An 18,315-nucleotide genomic window follows, 5' to 3' on the forward strand; every position below is an offset into this window, starting at 1 on the left:
GCAGGGAGCAGGGGGGCTGCAGGGAGCAGGGGGGGCTGCAGGGAGCAGGGGGGTTGCAGGGGAGGGGGGCTGCAGGGGAGGGGGGCTGCAGGGAGCAGGGGGGGCTGCAGGGAGCAGGGGGGGCTGCAGGGGGCAGGGGGGCTGCAGGGAGCAGGGGGGCTGCAGGGAGCAGGGGGGGCTGCAGGGGGCAGGGGGGCTGCAGGGGGCAGGGGGGCGGCAGGGGGCAGGGGGGCGGCAGGGGGCAGGGGGGGCTGCAGGGAGCAGGGGGGGCTGCAGGGAGCAGGGGGCTGCAGGGGAGGGGGGGCTGCAGGGGAGGGGGGGCTGCAGGGGGCTGCAGGCACTTACGCTGTCCGCAGTAGGTGCCGGTGTAGCCCTTCTGGCAGAGGCAGGACTCCTCGCTGCAGCTGCCACCGTTCATGCATCTCACATTGCAGGTCTGGACTGTGGAGAAGAGCAGGGAAATGTCAGCTGGCAAGGAAAGGGCTGCTGGAGGTGGGAGGTGAGCACCTCAGGTGCAGTGAGAGTCCAAAACCTGTCTCAGATTCACAGCCTGGGTTGGGCTGGAAGGGACCTTCAAGCTCATCCAGTCCCAACCCCCTGCCATGGGCAGGGACACCTCCCACCAGCCCAGGCAGCTCAGGGTCCCATCCAGCCTGGCCTGGAACACTTCCAGGCTTGGAACCTCCACAGCTTCTCTGAGCCACCTGTCCCAGGGCCTCACCACCCTCCTGGGGAAGAATTTCTTCCCCATGTCTCATCTCAGTCCAACTTCTGGACCCTTCTGGAGCCATCACCTCTCACCCTGCCACACTCCATGACCTCTGCACCAAGCCCCTCTCCATCCTGAGCTGCTCAGCTCAAAGCCTTCAGCTTCAAGCCTTGGGAGATGCTTCAGGAGAACTTCTTTGGTGGAGGGAAAGCCAAAGCAAACCAAAGAAGCCCAAAGCCATCATCTTGTCAGACATTTCTCCTCTTTTTCTCCTCACAATCCCCCTGTGGCCTGCTGGTGAAACTCATTTCACCCAAGAGGGCTTTGGGAGGACTCTGAGCAGGGAAGCACAGCTCCTCTATTCTTTCTGGGTTCAGAGGGCAGCATTCCCACCAGATGATGACACCCTGGATGTGACAAATGCACTGGAGGAAAACAATAGCAAGGAAGGAGAGCCAGGAGCTTTCAGCCCCATGTAGACACCAACCCAGAGTGGCCTTTAACTGTTTCAGCACTCCAGAGTTGAAGGAGAACCCAAAGAGGAGGTTTAAGGGACTTGGGGGTGCTGCTGGGGGAGAAGCTGGACAGGAGCCAGCAATGGGCACTGGAAGGCCAAGGGCAGCCTGGGCTGCAGCCACAGCAGTGTGGCCAGAGCTGGAGAGAGGATCCTGCCCCTCTGCTCTGCTCTGCTGTGCTCTGCTGTGGGGAGACCTCACCTGCAGGGCTGGGGCCAGCTGTGGGGCACCCAGCACAGGAAGCTGATGGAGAGGGGCCAGAGAGGATCACAAAGATGCTGAGGGGGCTGGAGAACCTCTGCTATGGGGACAGGCTGAGAGAGTTGGGGCTGCTCAGCGTGGAGGAGGCTCCAGGGAGACCTTAGAGCTGCATTTCAGTATCTGCAGGCAGGCTGGGGAGGGACTGCTCAGGAGGGGCTGTGGGGATAGGACAAGGAGCAGGGGTTTGGAACTGGAGCAGGGCAGGGTTAGGTTGGACAGCAGGAGGGAGTTCTGCACCATGAGAGCTGTGAGACACTGGAGCAGGCTGCCCTGTTGGAATTCCATGAGGTTCCTCCCCACCCAGCTCCCCAGCCTGGCCAGCTCCCACTGCACAGCCTGCTGGGGTCTCCACCACTGCTCCCAGCTTGGCAGCACCGTCCCAAGGCTGCCACCTCGCTCCTAGGGAGCTTGGGAGGAAGGAGGAGTGGGAAGGGAGGTCTCAGGGCTTTGCTTTTGGAATGCTCAGCACATGTGCTCCACATTTACTCCAAGCACTGCTGGTGTGGTTTGAATTAGTCATGATGTCTCCTCTTCTTCCTCTGCTCCATGGCCAGGGGGCAGGCTGAATTCAGATGAAGGCTCCACCAGCCCTGAAGCCAGGCTTGGGGCTCCAAAGCACTGCCCAGGCTGTCAGCCACGAGAGCTGCCTGGGCAAAGGCCCTGTGCCCAGCAGGTGCCCACCCTGCAGCCCCCCAGCCCTGGGAAAGCCACCAGGGCCAAACTGGGAGGCTGCCCAGAGCCAGCAGCAAGTGCCAGGGCAAGAGGAAACAGCCTCAGGTTGTGCCAGGGGAGGTTCAGGCTGGAGATGAGCAACAATTTCTTCCCAGGAAGGGCTCTCAGGCACTGGCCCAGGCTGCCCAGGGAGGTGGTGGAGTCCCCATCTGAAAGCCACCTCGGTGTGGTGCTGAGGGAGGTGGTGCAGTGGTGGCATTGGGAGCTCTGGGTGAGGGGTTGGCCTGGATGGTCTCAGAGGTCTCTCCCAACCTCCCCAGTTCCCTCATTCCCTGGTTCTGTGGCTGAGCTCACCCTGGTTAACCTTCCCAGGCTGGGATGGGATTGGCTTTGCTCTACAGCAGAGCTGAAGGGAAGGGGGGGACCAGGTGACCTTTGGAGGTCCCTTCCAACCAAGACCATTCTATGGTTCCACAGATGGCTGCAGCTGCTCCCCAGAGCCCTCAGCAGTGCAGGCTGCAGGCAGCTTCTCTGCCTGCCCCCTCACTTCTCCTATCCAAACAGTCCCTTGCAAAGGACTCCCAAAACCTCTCTTCTCCCCAAAGTAGGAAACCAAGAGGTTTTTTCTGTGCTCTTTGTGTTATGACAGGCAGAGGCAGAGGGCTTTGATTGCCTCTGGAATGCACAGGCTGTCTGCTTTACCTCCCTGAAGCATTCATGATAAAGGCAGATCCAAACATCCCCTCAATGAATGCCAGATTTGATGAAGCCCCTGCAGAGGAACCCACCCCCACCCCCCAGCCCCCACCCCCTTCCAACACAGCCTGAAATCCACCCCAGGCTCGGGGGAATGCCAGGGCTGTGCCCAAATGTATAGAGAGCTTACAGCATTCCTGACATTCCTCCCTGATTGCTTCCATATGCAGCCTGCTCCAGAAACCTTTGTGCTTCCAGCACCTTCCTCCCTGCAGGGCTGGGAAAGGGCTCTGGAGCAGAGCTCACACAGCCCTGGTGCTGAGCACTGGGGTGGGGGAATGACAGAAGGGGTTGGAAGAGACCTTGCAGACCATCAGGCTCAACCCTGAGCCCAGCACTGCCAGGGCACCACCAGCCCCTGGCCCTCAGCACCACATCTCCACAGGGATGGAGACTCCACCACTGCCCTGGGCAGCCTGGGCCTGGGTTTGGCAACCCTTTTGTGGATGAAATTGTTCTTCCTATCCAATGTAAAGCTCCCCTGGGGCAACTCGAGGCTTCTCACCCCATCACTTGTTCCTTGGGAGCAGAGGACAACTCTCATCTGGGTCCAACCTCCTTTCAGGCAGCTGTAGAGAGCAATGAGGTCTCTCCTCAGCCTCCTCCAGACTGAACATCCCCAGCTCCCTCAGCTGCCCCTCCCCAGCTCTGTTCTCCAGACCCCTCCCCAGCTTCATTGCCCTTCTCTGCATCCCACAGGATTTCTCCCACCAAAGGAGCAGAAGTTGCAAGCAGGTGGCAAATCTCTGGGAACCAAGGGCAGGGAGAGGACCTCCAGTGAAAGCATCACCAGCAATGAAAGCCTCCATGCCTGCTGCCCAGGTCCCATCAGAACCTGGCTGCCAAACCCAGAACACATCACTGATGCACAGAGGGCAACTTCCTTTCCTTGTGACTGGGAGAGACTGAGCCCAGAGCTGCTCTGGGCTGAGCACAACCAGCACCACCAAATGCCCCAAAGCTGCTCTGGGCTGAGCACAACCAGCAGCTCCAAATGCCCCAGGGCTGAGCACAACCAGCAGCTCCAGAAGCCCCAAAGCTGCTCTGGGCTGAGCACAACCAGCACCACCAAATGCCCCAGGGCTGAGCACAACCAGCACCACCAAATGCCCCAGAGCTGAGCACAACCAGCACCACCAAATGCCCCAAAGCTGCTCTGGGCTGAGCAGAACCAGCAGCACCAAATGCCCCAGAGCTGAGCACAACCAGCAGCACCAAATGCCCCAGGGCTGAGCACAACCAGCAGCACCAAATGCCCCAGGGCTGAGCACAACCAGCAGCACCAAATGCCCCAGGGCTGAGCACAACCAGCAGCACCAAATGCCCCAGAGCTGCTCTGGGCTGAGCAGAACCAGCAGCACCAAATGCCCCAGAGCTGAGCACAACCAGCAGCACCAAATGCCCCAGGGCTGAGCACAACCAGCAGCACCAAATGCCCCAGGGCTGAGCACAACCAGCAGCTCCAGAAGCCCCAGAGCTGAGCACAACCAGCAGCACCAGAAGCCCCAGAGCTGAGCACAACCAGCAGCACCAAATGCCCCAGGGCTGAGCACAACCAGCAGCACCAAATGCCCCAGGGCTGAGCACAACCAGCAGCACCAAATGCCCCAGGGCTGAGCACAACCAGCAGCTCCAGAAGCCCCAGAGCTGAGCACAACCAGCAGCACCAAATGCCCCAGGGCTGAGCAGAGCCAGCAGCTCCAGAAGCCCCAGAGCTGAGCACAACCAGCAGCACCAAATGCCCCAGAGCTGCTCTGGGCTGAGCAGAGCCAGCAGCTGAAGTCCTCTTACCTCCAGCCGAGCCGCAGTTGGGTGAGAGCTGTCCGTTGGAGCATGTGCACATGTTTGGCCGTGAACAAAAGCCATCCCCACAGGAGTTCCTGCAGATTGCTGCAAGAGGAGGAGGACACAGCACAGTTAGCACCCTGGGAGCTTGCCCACAGCTGTGGTTTGTGCTGCTGGGTGGCCTGCACGGGGCTGGCTACTCACGGACGATGCATTGGTTCCCTCCGGGCAGCGTCTTCCAGCCGGGGCAGCAGTAGGAGTGGAACCTGGAGCCACAGACGTTGGGGCTGCAAAGGAAAAGCAACATCTGGCCTGGGGTTTGGGCAGTGCAAGCTCAGCTTCTGCTCTTCGTGGTGGCTAGAAGGTCCTTGAACAGGACAGGCTGTGCTGGATGGCTCTGGGCACTGAGGGATGCTGCCCAGAGCAGGGTTTGGCTGGAAGAGAACTTAAGATCAAGCCCAACCTAAAAGGAGGTTGGAGCCAGGTGGGGTTGGGCTCTCCTCCCAAGGGACAAGGGACAGGACAAGAAGAAATGGCCTCAAGGTGCCCCAGGGGAGGTTCAGGTTGGGCACAAGAAGAAATTTCTTCACTGGAAGGGTTCTCAAAGCCTGACCCAGGCTGCCCAGGGGGGTGGCTGAATCCCCATCCCTGGAAGGGTTTCAGAGCCCCAGAGCAGTGGTGCTGAGGGCCATGGCTCAGCCCCAGCCTTGGCAGAGTTAGAGTTGGACTGGGTGAGCTTAAAGGTCTTTTCCAACCAAAAAAAGTCTGGCTCCATCCTCTTGCCCCCCACCCACTAGCTCCTGCTGAGCATGGCTCAGATCCCCTCTGGGGCTGCACTTCTCCAGGCTCAACAGCCCCAGGGCTCCTCCAGGGATGCTCCATAAACCAAGAGGGAAGCAAATGGCAGCTGAATGAAGCTGATAATGAAGGAGGTATCTTTAACCATGGTGGCAAGCACCACCTCCTCCTCCAGGACAATCAGCCAAGGACCTCATCAAGCTGTTCACAGGGACCTTGGGAGAGGTCCTGGACACCCTGGTACTTACTCAGGGTCCCCAATTGTTCCTCCCAGCCCAAACTTTGCTGAGCATATGCTAAGAATTAGCAGAGTTTCAAACCAAACCATGGGGAGAACCCATTTTGAATGGCTTGGAATTAATGGTGTCACAGAAATGACCTAGAGGGAGAATGAAATTGGATTCCAAAGCAATAACTCAGGGAGGAGAAGGGGGTGGGGGGTGGGGGGGGGAAGGAAAAATAACCTCTTCAGCAAAGCTGTGACAAAATTGCTTTGGAAAATTAATAGCAGCTCTCTGAGGCTTGGGAAATACAAGCTGGAAAGTCCTTGTTCTCATCAGGGGGAAGGTGGGGAGCAAAGGCACCTCACTGGCAAACAGCCCCCTGCAGCCAGGGCTTGTGGTTGAAGAGCTGAGATTGGGAAAGCCAAGGTGAGAGGAAAAAAGCACTGAACTGCAGGGAGCTTGCCCACAACAGAAGCAAAGGTTTGGGTCAGCTGGGAAGGACCTCTGGGGTGGACTGCAACCAGCAGCCCAACCCCACCCTGGCCACCAAACCATGGCCCCAGCTGCCATGGGCACAGGTTCCTTGAACACCTCCAGGGCTGGGACTCCACCACCTCCCTGGGCAGCCTGTGCCAATCCCTGAGCACTCTTTGTTCCTCATGTCCAACCTGACCCTCCCCTGGCACAATTTCAGGCCATTTCCTCTCACCTGATACCTGGGAGGTGAGACCAACCCCACCTGGCTGCAGCCTCCTCTCAGGGAGCTGCAGAGAGCAATGAGGTCTCCTCTCAGCCTCCTCTTCTCCATCCTGAACACCCCCAGCTCCCTCAGCTGCTCCTCCCCAGCCCTGCTCTCCAGACCCTTCCCCTGAGCCTCCTTTTCTGCAGCCCACACCACTCCAAGTCTGGAGTGTCCATTCCCAGCTGGGGGTTCTTTTTCCCATGGCTGCAGGAGTGGATGAAGACCTTCATGCACTGAGGACACAGCTGGGGGGCAGCAGGATGCTCAGGATGACCTGACTTTGCTGTTGGATACCTTCTGAGCCTCCAAAGTGCCCTCAGCCTGGACCCCCCAGGCTGTGCTGCCTGCCCTCTCCTACCTTCAGCACCGAGGACAACCCTGCTGGGGTCACTCGAGGCATCTGACAATCCCTGGCAGCCCTGAGTCCTTCCCAGCCGCTTGCTCAGCCAGCAGGCAGCAGCTCCCTGCCCTGGGCTGTGTTTCCCAAGCTGCTAACAGAAACAGGCTGCTGCAGCACCAGCCAGATGCCACTCCTGTGGTGTCCCCACGGGCAGGCTGGCACCTCGGGCAGCCTTGTGGGCTGGGCTGTCTCCCAGTCCCTTCCCATGCCTCCAGCTCCCCTGGGGACTTGGGGGGGAGGCTTCTCTTGCCAGCTCCCTGAGTTGCCACAGCACATGGCCACAGCTCTGCTCTTGGTGGGGATTTTGTCTCTTGGCATCTCCCAGTTCTCAGATGCAGCCTTTGGTGCCACCCATGGAAACTCAGCCCTGGCCCCTCCTTATCTCAACAATTCCATTGTTCATTCATGCAAGGTCAGGCTTGATGGGGCCCTGAGCAACCTAGCTGGAGATGTCCTGCTCACTGCAGGAGGATTTGGACCTTTGAGGGTCCCTTCCCACCTGATGCATTCTGTGACTCTATTTGAAGTGGCCCAAGAGAAGTGGTGGAGTCCCCAGCCCTGGAAGGATTTCACAGCTATGGAGATGTGGTGCTGAGGGCCCATGGTTTGGTGCTAAGGTGACAGTGCTGGGTTCATGGGTAAGGGGTTGAAATTAGAGCAGCAAAGGAGGCTTAAGTCAGAAGTTTCCAGCTGCTGCCTTCATTTTGCTCCTCCTTGCTTTGTAGTGTTCCACTTCTGGCTCAGTGGAGAAACCCCAAGGTCCACACCTGTGGAGGACATGGAGCTGGAAGCAGCTGAAATGTGCTCAAGGAGCAACTGGATGAGAGTGAGAGAAGCTCCAGCTGCAGGATTACTCAAGTGAGGTTTGCTCACACTAAGCCCAAGTCTGGGAGCACAGAGCCCCACGTCCTGCCCAGGGCAGGAATGTGGTGTGGGAAGGCAGGAAAGATCCCAGAATCCCAGCATGGTGAGGGCTGGAAGGGACCTCTGGAGCTCATCCAGTCCAACCCCTCTGCTCCAGCAGGGCACCCACAGCAGCTTGCCCAGGAACACATCCAGGTGGGGTTGGAAGCTCTGCAGAGAAAGAGACTCCCCAGCCTCTCTGGGCAGCCTGCTGCAGGGCTCCAGCAGCCTCACACCACAGAAGCTCTCCCTTGTGACAGAGCTGCTAGAGTCTGACCAGGCTCTTCCTCATCCTTTTTAAGCAGAGGTGCCCCAAATGTGCCTCCTTGCAGAAGAAGAGTCCTCTGGGCATGCCTGACCTCCCTCTCACACCTAACCCAACACTTAGAGTGCAATGGGGCAGAATATTTCTCTTGGAGGGATCCCACAACAACCATCTAGGTCCAGCCTGGGGGCAACCAAAGCAGCACAATTCCACCTCAGAGTCCTGGAGTCCTCTTTGGCTGCACCTGCTTGCAGTTTCTCTTGGTGCAGCTAAGGACATCCACCACAAACCTGCTTTTCACCATGTGCACAGCTCCTGGCTGCCTCCGCTGAGCCCCCACAGCCTGCAGGAGAGAGGCTGCTTGCACAACCTCCAAGCTCAAGGTAAGAGATGAGACCTTTCAGCTTCCACTGCCTCCCTGCTGCTTACTCCAAACGTTCTCTACAGCTCCAAGGGCAAGAAATCAATTCCTTAAGGAAAGCAAAGCTGAGCTTCTGCCTTTCAGGGACCCCACTCAGGGGTGGGGAGGAAATGAAAGCCTCTCAGCAGAGTTACAGCAGCAGAAGTTTGCTGACCCCCACTCAGAGCTCACTTCTTTCCAAGCCAGCTGAAACATCCTTCTAGAGCTGGAGACTTGGGATTGTTTGAGTCCAACCACAACCCAAAGCCCTCAGAGATCCTCCAGTCCAGCCAGCAACCCAGCACCACTGGGGCCACCAAACCCTGTCCCCAGGGGCCATGGCCACACATTTCTTGCACACCTCCAAGGGCTGGGGACTCCACCACCCCCCCTGGGCAGCCTGTGCCAATCCCTGGCCGCTCTTGCAGCAAACAAATTGCTCCTCACACCTCCCCTGCCCCTCCCTGCCTTTTGGTGGCTGAGAGCAATGCCAGAGGTGTGACAAATGCCTCTCCACCCAGCCCTGCTCCATCCATCTTCTCAATGGCAGTGGCCATGCCATAATTAATGGGCTTGACATAATTAGTTGTGTTTCAAGTCAGGCTGTAGCTGAGCTTTTTTATTCCTACTTGAACAAACAGGCAAGCCAGGAACTTCCAGGAAGCCCTCCAGGAGCCAAAGAGCTCAGCTGCCTGCAGACTAATCATCTTTGCCTTTCCCCTTTGTTAAACACATTCCTGCTCTTGGAAACTGTTCAATAGTTCATTAAAGTTAATAATCCCATTCAAACCCTGCCCCAGAAATGGATTTGTCAGCGCTGGGCCCTTCAGGAGAGGGTCAATTCAAATTGTCTCTGCCTTAATGAGTTTAAGGACAGCTTAGATCGGGGCTCTGGCTGTGATTTAGGGCTCCAGGTTGCTTGCTTAATGGTTATTTGTGCGAGCATTGGGGCTGCTTGGTTTGACATTTAGTTCATGCTTGGCATTTAGTTCATCCTTTCCCCCATTATTAAAGGGGATCAGGATGGGAAACCAGCTCCAAATAAACACATTTCCAGCAGGAACCTGCACAGCCCTTCCCCTCCTGCATTGCTGGAGCCTCTCCTGCACGACCAGACCTCCACAACCGCCCTCCTGCCCAGCCAGGTCACTCCAGCCACCAGAAGAGGCCTTGAGCTGGGCACCTCGGGGTTCCTAGAGAACAGCTTCACTCCAGGAGCTCTGCAACAATGAAGGATTCTGTGCCTTTCTCGTAGTACTAATTGACCAAGAGTGCACAGGACCATGGACTTGTTTGGGTTGGAAAGTCCTTTCAGAGCATCCACTCCAACCAGTCTCTAACTCTGCCAAGGCTGGGGCTGAACCATGGCCCTCAGCACCACTGCTCTGCAGCTCTGAAACCCCTCCAGGGATGGGGATTCAGCCACCCCCCTGGGCAGCCTGGGCCAGGCTTTGAGAAACTTTCCAGTGAAGGAGTTTCTTCTCAAGTCCAACCTAAACCTCCCCTGAGGCAACCTGAGGCCATTTCCTCTTATCCTGTCCCTTGTTCCCTGGGAGCAGAGCCCAACCCCACCTGGCTCCAGCCTCCTCTCAGGGAGCTGTAGAGAGAAACGAGGTCTCCCCTCAGCCTCCTCTCCTCCAGGCTGGACACCCCCAGCTCCCTCAGCTGCTCCTTCCCAGCCCTGTTCTCCAGACCCATCCTCAGCTTTGTTCCCTTCTCTGCACCTTCTCCAGCCCCTCACTCAGTGAGGAGCCCACTCGTGATCTTCTTCTGCCCACTGGCACCCTGTGATCCTGTGTCCCTTCCAACCCAAGCCATTCTGTGAGTCCATCATCAGGGAGGTTCAGGCTGGACATGAGGAACAATTTCTTCCCCAGAAGAGTTGTCAAGCCCTGGCCCAGGCTGCCCAGGGCGGTGGTGGAGTCTCCATCCCCCGAGAGGGGCAAGAAGAGAGTGACACCGGGGGACACCCTGTGTGTCCCTGCCAGGAGAAGGAGCTAATGACTGCTGTTAGGAGCTGGTTTAGGAGCCCAAGCCCCCAGGCCAGTTGCTCTCCATCCTTCCCCAGTCCCTGCCTGAGCAGGAGGGAGTGGCCACAGGCGCTGGAATTCCAAGAGCAGCTGTGGCCAGCCCCACAGCCCAGCTCCAGGCCAGCTCTGAGCTCCAGCTCCAGCCCAAACAGCACATCTGACTGTCTGGGCTGAAGGCACAGCAGCTCCAAGCCCATTCAGGCGCTGGAGGAGGCTGGCTGGGGCCCGGCTCGGCGCGTGTGTCACGTTCTGCTCCCTGCCTGTCCACTCACACAGGAACATTTTCCAGGAACTGCAGCCAGGCAGACTTAAAATAACCCAGAATGGATGCTGGGGCCAGGAACCATCTTGAGAGCATGCAAACATGCTCCAGCACCAGCTGCAGGGCTTCCTAGCTGAGCCCTGCCTCCCTCCCGAGGTGGAAAATGCTCTTGGGTCCAGCTCTTGCACCAATTTGTCTGGAGAGGAGACCACAAACCACAGCTCTGCTGCACAACAAGGGGCTCAGTGTGACACCTGCCCACCAGCAGCAATCACAGGGCTGTTTTGCTTGGAACAGACCTGGAGGACTGAGTCCAACCATCAACCCAAGGCTGTCAAGTCCACCACTAAGCCATGTTCCCAGCACCACATCTCCACGGCTTTGAAACCCCTCCAGGGCTGGAGACTCCACCACCTCCCTGGGCAGCCTGGGCCAGGGCTTGACAAACCTTGCAGGGGAGAAGTTGTTCCTCGTGGCCAAGCTACACCTCCCTGGTCACAGACTCAGAGAATGGGTTGGGTTGGAAGGGACCTTCACAATCATCCAGTTCCAACCCAGGGACACCTCCCACCAGCCCAGGCTGCTCAAGGTCTCATCCAACCTGGCCTCAAACACCTCCACGGAGAGGACATCCACAACCTCCCTGGGCAAAGCAGCAGAGGCCAGCTTAGAGCTCTCTGCTCTCATGGAGACCTTCTTGCCCCTTCCCTTCTGGCCTGAGCTTTCCTCTTCCTGCAGGTCTGCAGAGCAGACTCCCTCCCGAGCTCAGGAGAGGACAAATCCCTCACCACACCTCCAGGTGCTGTGACCATCACCCAAGTTTTGCTTTGTAAGAGAGCAAAGAAGATCCAACTTACCCTCGTAAGCTGTCCTGGCCTCTCCTCCTCACTCTGTTTGGTGGTGGCCTCTCCTCATAGCCTGCAAATCTGTCTGTCTGCAAGTCCCCTTCGTACTGCCCCTGGGCTCTCTCCACATACATCACTGCTGTACATCCCAGCATGAACCTGGCCAGCCATAGCACCCCCATGATGGCACCGAGTCCTCAGCTCCTCCAGCTGCCCCAAAAGCTTCTTCCAGCTGCAGGCTCTGCGCTGCCTTGGTGGAGGATGGGTTTGGGCAGCAGCCCCTAAGCGCCCAGGTGCCGTCCTGCTGCTCCCTTGCTAGAAGCCAAGAGAGAGGAAAGAGAAGAGACACAAAAATGTTCTTCAGGGCTTTCACATTCTGAAAGTGGTCACTCAAGCCAAGCAGCTCCTCCCCAGAGTTCCCCCAGCAGGGTCAGAGAGTCCCACCAAGCTTGGCTCCCTGCAGCCAACACGTCCACCCCACCGCAGCACTGCCAAACCTCTCTTCCCCAAGAGCTGGAGACAAAGGGAAGACCTCCCAGGGCCATGGCTCTGCCCTTGCATCCAAATTCCTGCCCTCCTGATGGAGAAACCAAGTGACAGAAGCACATCTGCCCTGGGGCTGCCCTTGCTGGCGGGTTAGGGCTCTGACCTCAGCAGAGAGCCTTGGTTCAGAGCAGCCACAGGACCGGCAGGGCTGTGGAGCAAGAGGGCATGAGGAAAGAGCCCACCCTGTTCAGGGACCTTCTCCCCAGGTGCCACAGCTCTGATGCACTGCATCATGTTCCAGACAGGCCATGGCACAGGGAACAGCCTCCCAGGTACCTGCTGGCAAACCCATCAGAGGGATGAGGACACCAGTGCTGAGGTGGACAAAAGGGTCCCTGCACAGCTGGGGCTGGAGCATGAGCACTTGGGGCACCAAGCCAAGCCTGGTTTGCATGGAGGATGAAGAGAGAGAGAAGATGGAGGGGTGGGCATGCTGGAGGCACCACACAATACCAGGTTGGAAAGGACCTCAAGGATGTAGAAGGAGAGCTCCTGAGCTGGGACAGGCAGCCAAGCATGAGGGGCCATGGAGAGGAGAAGGATACAGGGTCCAAAGCCTCTGTGGAGGGGGTGGGGGCCAGGAGACCTCTCACAGCCCCAGCTGTGGACACACCTTGGGATCAGCACAGCAGAGCAGAGAGTGGGCACCAGCAACTGAACCTACAGGCTGCCCATGCTGGGCAGGGGCCAGATCCTGAGTCACACCAGGGCAGGTCCTCAGCCATTCCCCAGAGATGCTCTGCCCCAAGCCAGTCCATCCTGAGGAACAAAGCCCTTTCTGCTTCTCCTGGGGTCAGGAGCAGAGCCAAGGGGCAGAGCCCAGAGGGAAGCTGGGCACCAGCCCTTGCCATGAGGTGCTGAGCAGAGAAGGAGCCCACAGCCACCCCTGGAGCAGCTTCATCTGAGTCCTCACAACCATGCTGGGGCTGAGAGGCTCCAGACACCGAGTGTGCAGCCCTGGGCAGGGGGTGCAGAGCCTGGCACACCACAGACCTCCCCCTCTAGAGTCACTGGTGATACTCTCGGGGGGGCAACTGGGGCTGAGGGTGCCAAGGTGGGTGCCAGGAGCCGGCAGGGCTGTGGGGCCAGGGGTGGGAGCACAGGGAGGCTCTGAGCAAGCCTGAGGAGAAACGGATGGTGAAGGAATGTGCTCCACAGGCTGTGCCCCCTTCTCCTGCTCCCTCTTCTTCCTCCCTCCAGCCCCTTCATCTCCCCCTTCCCTCACAGCTCTCTGCTCTGCCTGGCAAAAGGGGGCTGGGGAAGCCCTTTGCAGGGTCAGAAGGCAGCAGCTCTCCCCTCAACACCCCAAAAGTCGATTCCTGCAGGGAGAACTCCTCTCAGGTCTCCCCTTCCCACCATCCAGAGTGGAAATCATCTGCAGCTTCTGGGCTGAGCCTCCCCTAACTGTCCCCCACAGCTTTCCCACAGCAGCACTTTCCAGTCCCAGCCTGGCCCCAGAGCAGGCAGGAAAAAAAAGAGGGGGGTGGGGGGGGGAGATAAAAATTAGCCCAGACAAGGAAATATCTGAAAGGGGAGGAGGGGGGAAAGAGCTAAATAAGTAAGATGTGAAATAAACTCAAAAATCAATAGGGGGTTAACTAAAGAAAAAGAAAGTTAAATCGATTAAAATGAAATCAATTGAAAGCTCACGAAAGAGTTAAACCAATCAGAGAGTCAAGGAAGAAGTTAACTCGATGTGAAAAGCAAATCACTTGAAAGTTCAATTGGGAAAGGCAGTAGGGAATAAGTGAAGTGAAAAGAAAGGTGACAAAAATGAAGGGAAACGGTACAAACAAATTAATTCCACTTGAAAAAAAAGGAAATCGATTTGATAAAGAAGTGTGAGAAAGAAAATGGATGGAAGGAAATGCACTGAAAGAAATGCATTCGAATGCATTAAAAGGAATAAAAGGCATTAAAATAAATACATTAAAAAGAAATAAATAAATGCATTAAAAAGAAATAAATAAAAATAAATACATTAAAAAGAAATAAATAAAAAATAAATACACTAAAAATAAATAAATAAAAATAAATACATTAAAAGTAAATAAAAATAAATACACTAAAAATAAATAAATTAAAATACATACATTAAAAATAAATAAATAAATAAAAATACATTAAAAATAAATAAATAAAAATACATTAAAAATAAATAAAATACACTAAAATAAATAAATAAAAATAAATACATTAAAATAAATAAATAAATATAAATAAATTAAAAATAAATAAATTAAAAATAAATACACTAAAATAAATAAATAAAAATAAATACATTAAAATAAATAAATTAAAATACATACACTAAAAATAAATAAATAAAAATAAATACATTCAATAAATCAAAATAATTAAAATAAAATGAAATAAAATAATAAAGAAAGTTAAATTAAATTAAAAATAAATACATTCAAATGCATAAAAATGAAATACCTTCGAACTAATAAACACTTCAACGTGATAAATACCTTCAAAATAACAAATGCCTTCAACATAAAACGGCAAATAAATAAATTCAAAGGGAAAGAAAGGTAAAAGTTAAATAAATGTTGGAACAAAAACCAACCCCAAAGAGATGAAAAGTTTAACTGAATGAAAGAGTGGCATTAAAAGCCCTTAAATACAAGGCTCAAACTCCCTCCCAGTGCTCGCAGTGTCCCAGCTGGGAGGCTCTGGAGGGCAGAGATTGGGGTTGGTTTTTTTTCCAGGCTCTACTGTTCCAGCTGCAGTGAATGAGAGGAGAGGAGAGAAGAGAAGAGTGGGAAGGGGAAAAGGCAGAGGGCTGGGAGCAGAGACAAAGAAAGTGCCCTGCCGGCAGCCCTGGAGCTGGGCTCCGCTCGCACGCCGCGGGCTGGCTGGGGTAAGGTTATCCTCAGGCAGACAAAAGGCAGACAGAGAGGAGATGAAGGTGAGGGGGGAGAGGGGGGAGAGGGGGGGATGGAAATAAAATCAAAAAGTAGTGAAACGCGCAAAGGTTTTTTTTTTGCACTTGAGGAGATTCGCAGCCCGGGCGCCGCGGAGGGGGAATCCAGATGCATTCATTTCCCTTTCGGAGGAGCCTGACAAATGATCGATACCCAGGCACGCACCCTGAGAAGCCTTCACACGAGAGCGTGGAAAAGTCATTTACGGCGGCGCGGGGCGGGGGGGGGGAGAGGGGGGGGGGGTTTGGAAAGGCTTCCAAAAAAAGTGTTTTAAAAATTAAAACTTAAAAACCCAAAAGAAGAGAAAGGCTCAGAAATCTTTTTGCCGCTCTGAGAAATCAAACCCAAACCCCCCCCCCCTGCCCCCTCCCTCCCCAGCAAAGAGAGAGAGAGAGAGAGGATCGATCGCTCCCCTCCAATCCCATTTGAAAGGGATTTAAGCGAAAAAGTTTGGAAGGCAAAGAGGTTTCCAAACTCGCTCAGGGCTTGGAGTGGGCGAGTTGGGAACAAATAAATAAATAACAAATGAATCAGTTCAGGGAAGAAAGACAAATAAATAAATAAATGAATGAATAAATGAAACAAACCACGAACCGGGCAGAGAGAAACAGAATCAGGCAGAGGAGAAAGAGAGAGAGAGAGAGAGAAATCAGCTCGCAGCTATCTGCGGCTCCGCAGTTCAGTCGCCTGGGTTGTTTAGGTTGTTTGTTTGCTCTTAAATACCTTCAGGTCCTTGGAGCTGGTGATGTGCCCCAGAGCTCCTTTGTTTAGTGGAGAGCTGGGTCAGAAAAGAAGGGAATAAACCCCCTCACTCCTGAAGGAGGGAAGAAAAGGTACAGCCTCATCCAAATTGGACAGGGGGAGGGCCTGAAAAGGGGTGCAAGGAGGAGTGGGAGCAGAGAGGACAACCCTACCGCATTCTTCAGCCAAGAGTTTTCCAACTCCGAGGAGGGGCTGGGGGGGAGAGGTTGGGTTTAGCCAGAGCCCGGCTGGCTGCAGACACCATTATCACCTTCCCAGCCCAGGGCTCGCTGGGGTGGCTTCATTAGGGACCTAATGGGGGGGGGGGGGCTGCTTGTCCCAAAGGCAGGCTGGAGCCGCAGGAGGCCATTAGGAACAGACACTGCACATCAAAGGGGCTGGGGGCGAGGGGGGGGGGCGAGGGGAGGGGGGAAATAATACAATAATTCAGTTTCAATTTGGGACTTAATTTCCTTTTTCTGGGTTGGGAGGGTGTGGGGTTTGTTGGTTTTTTTTTTTTATAATGCTGGTGTGCTAACAGCAAAAAAAAAAAAGGGGGGGGGAAATTCAAGCAAAAAGGGGCAGATTTTAAGTAAAAAAAAAGAAAGATTTCAAGTAAAAAGGATTTCAAGGGAAAAGAAAAAAGGTTTCAAGGGAAAAGAAGAAAAAAAATCTCAAGTGAGAAGAAAAAATTCAAGTAAAGAGAAAAATATTTTGAGGCAAAAAAGAAGGATTTTGAGGCAAAAAAAAAGAAGGATTTTGAGGCAAAAAAGAAGGATTTTGAGGCAAAAAAAGGATTTTGAGGCAAAAAAAGAAAGATTTTGAGGGAAAAAAAAGAAGGATTTTGAGGCAAAAAGGAAGAATTTTGAAGCAAAAATGAAGGATTTTGAGACAAAAAAAAAGAAGGATTTTGAGGCAAAAAAAGAAGGATTTTGAGGCAAAAAAAAGAAGGATTTTGAGGCAAAAAAGGAAGGATTTCAGGTAAAAATCACTTTTCTTGCTGATCATTTCCTCCACCTAAACGATTAAGGAAAGAGATGGCTTGCAGGAAAGGTGACCCAGCTCAGGACTTGCATCCTCAGAAGCTACCTCAGCTGCAGCCAAGGATAAAATCCTTGCAGTTTAAAGCATTTTCTCCTAAAAAAAAAAGTAAGGAAAAAAAAAAGAAACAAAAGAGCAACTGTTGATGATGCTGAAGTCTTTTTCCCAAGGCAGAAGTTGAACTCTCAGCTCCCAATCCCATCCCACTCTGGCTCCACGCAAAAGAAAAACCCACCCACCCTTCATATTTCTTCTGTCTCTTGCTTTAGGACTCATTGCTGAGGGCTTTGCTTTAAATAGCAGACAATAAAACACACATGGCCTCCTCCTCCTCCTCTTCCTCCTCCTCCCTGAGCTCCCTCTGCTCTGTGCCACCACACAGCCACCACTTTCCCAGCAGATGAAGTCCTCCAGCTCCCACAGATGGCTGAAGTCTGCTGGAATCCTCCCCAGCCAGCCCAAGCCCAGCTGCTTTTCCAGGTCAGGGAGGTTCAGAGATGTTTCTGCCCCACATGGCCAGCACCTCCTCCCTGTCCCACCGCCCTGCTGCTCAGCTCCCTCTTTACCACCCCCAGCGACCAGGGTTCAAATGTGCCGTGGGATCGGTTCACAGAGGTGCAGGAATTCCAGGGCAAGCCCCAGGCTGACAGGGAGGCTCATCGCTGCTCCTCCTGCCTCCCTTTGAAACCTCCTGGCTGCTGCCTTTGTTCTTTTCCCTCTTGCTCATCAGCCCCCTGCCAGCTTTAGAGGAGTCAGGACGATGCTCAGCCTAATTAACAGCCAATTTGTGCGGACTAACGGGGAAAAGGCAGAGCTGGCTCCCATGGGCAGCCAGTGATGGCGCACTGCAAGGAATGCAGCTCTGTCAACACTCTGCAGGGCTCTGCAGAGCTCAACCAACCCCTCCCCAGGCCTGATCCTGCAGGACCCATTGCAGTTTAACAGCCGATGTGAGCTGCACCTGGGTGAGAAGCACAGAATGGTTCAGGTAGGGAGGGAGCTCAGAGCTCAGCTGCTCCAACCTCCCAGCCATGGGCAGGGACAGCTCTCAGCTTGGCTGCTCAAGGTCTCATCCAGACTGGCCTTGAACACCCCCAGAGAGGAGGCAGCCACAGCCTCCCCGGGCAGCCTGTGCCAGAGTCTCACCACCCTCACACTGAAGAACTTCGTCCTCAGCTCCACTCTAACCCTGCTCTGCCTCAGCTTCAAACTACTCAAACCTTGTCCTGTCTCCAGACCCCCTCAGCAAAAGTCTCTCTGCAGCCTTCCTGCAGGATCCCTTCAGGTACTGGAGGGCAGCTCTGAGGTCCCCCTGGAGCCTTCTCCACCCCCAGCTCCCTCAGCCTGTGCTCAGGGCAGAGCTGCTCCAGCCCTTGGAGCATCTCTGTGACCTCCTCTGGCCTCACTCCAACAGCTCTGTGTCCCTCTCACGCTGGGAGCACCAGAGCCGGAGGCAGGACAGGAGGTGAGGTCCCTTCCAACCCAAACCA

The 18,315-nt window shown here is 54.7% G+C and overlaps 1 protein-coding gene across 1 annotated transcript in view; it reads right to left on the reverse strand.

Annotated features, from left to right (window-relative positions):
• The window catches only part of LOC137454742 (fibrillin-2-like), an 82,061-nt gene extending 64,943 nt beyond the window's left edge, over window positions 1-17,118 (reverse strand). The window contains exons 1-5 of the mRNA XM_068164987.1: window positions 17,065-17,118; window positions 11,580-11,882; window positions 4,903-4,985; window positions 4,705-4,803; window positions 346-441 (exon numbers count right to left, since the gene is read on the reverse strand). Of these exons, the coding sequence (XP_068021088.1) occupies window positions 346-441; window positions 4,705-4,803; window positions 4,903-4,985; window positions 11,580-11,749 (448 nt within the window). The 5' untranslated portion in view covers window positions 11,750-11,882; window positions 17,065-17,118. The remainder of the gene's footprint in view (window positions 1-345; window positions 442-4,704; window positions 4,804-4,902; window positions 4,986-11,579; window positions 11,883-17,064) is intronic.
• Window positions 17,119-18,315: the final 1,197 nt, after the last annotated feature.

The sequence above is a fragment of the Melanerpes formicivorus genome, unplaced genomic scaffold, assembly GCF_026170545.1.
Source record: "Melanerpes formicivorus ecotype bairdi unplaced genomic scaffold, bMelFor1.0.p_v2 SCAF_83, whole genome shotgun sequence".
NCBI lineage: Eukaryota > Metazoa > Chordata > Aves > Piciformes > Picidae > Melanerpes > Melanerpes formicivorus.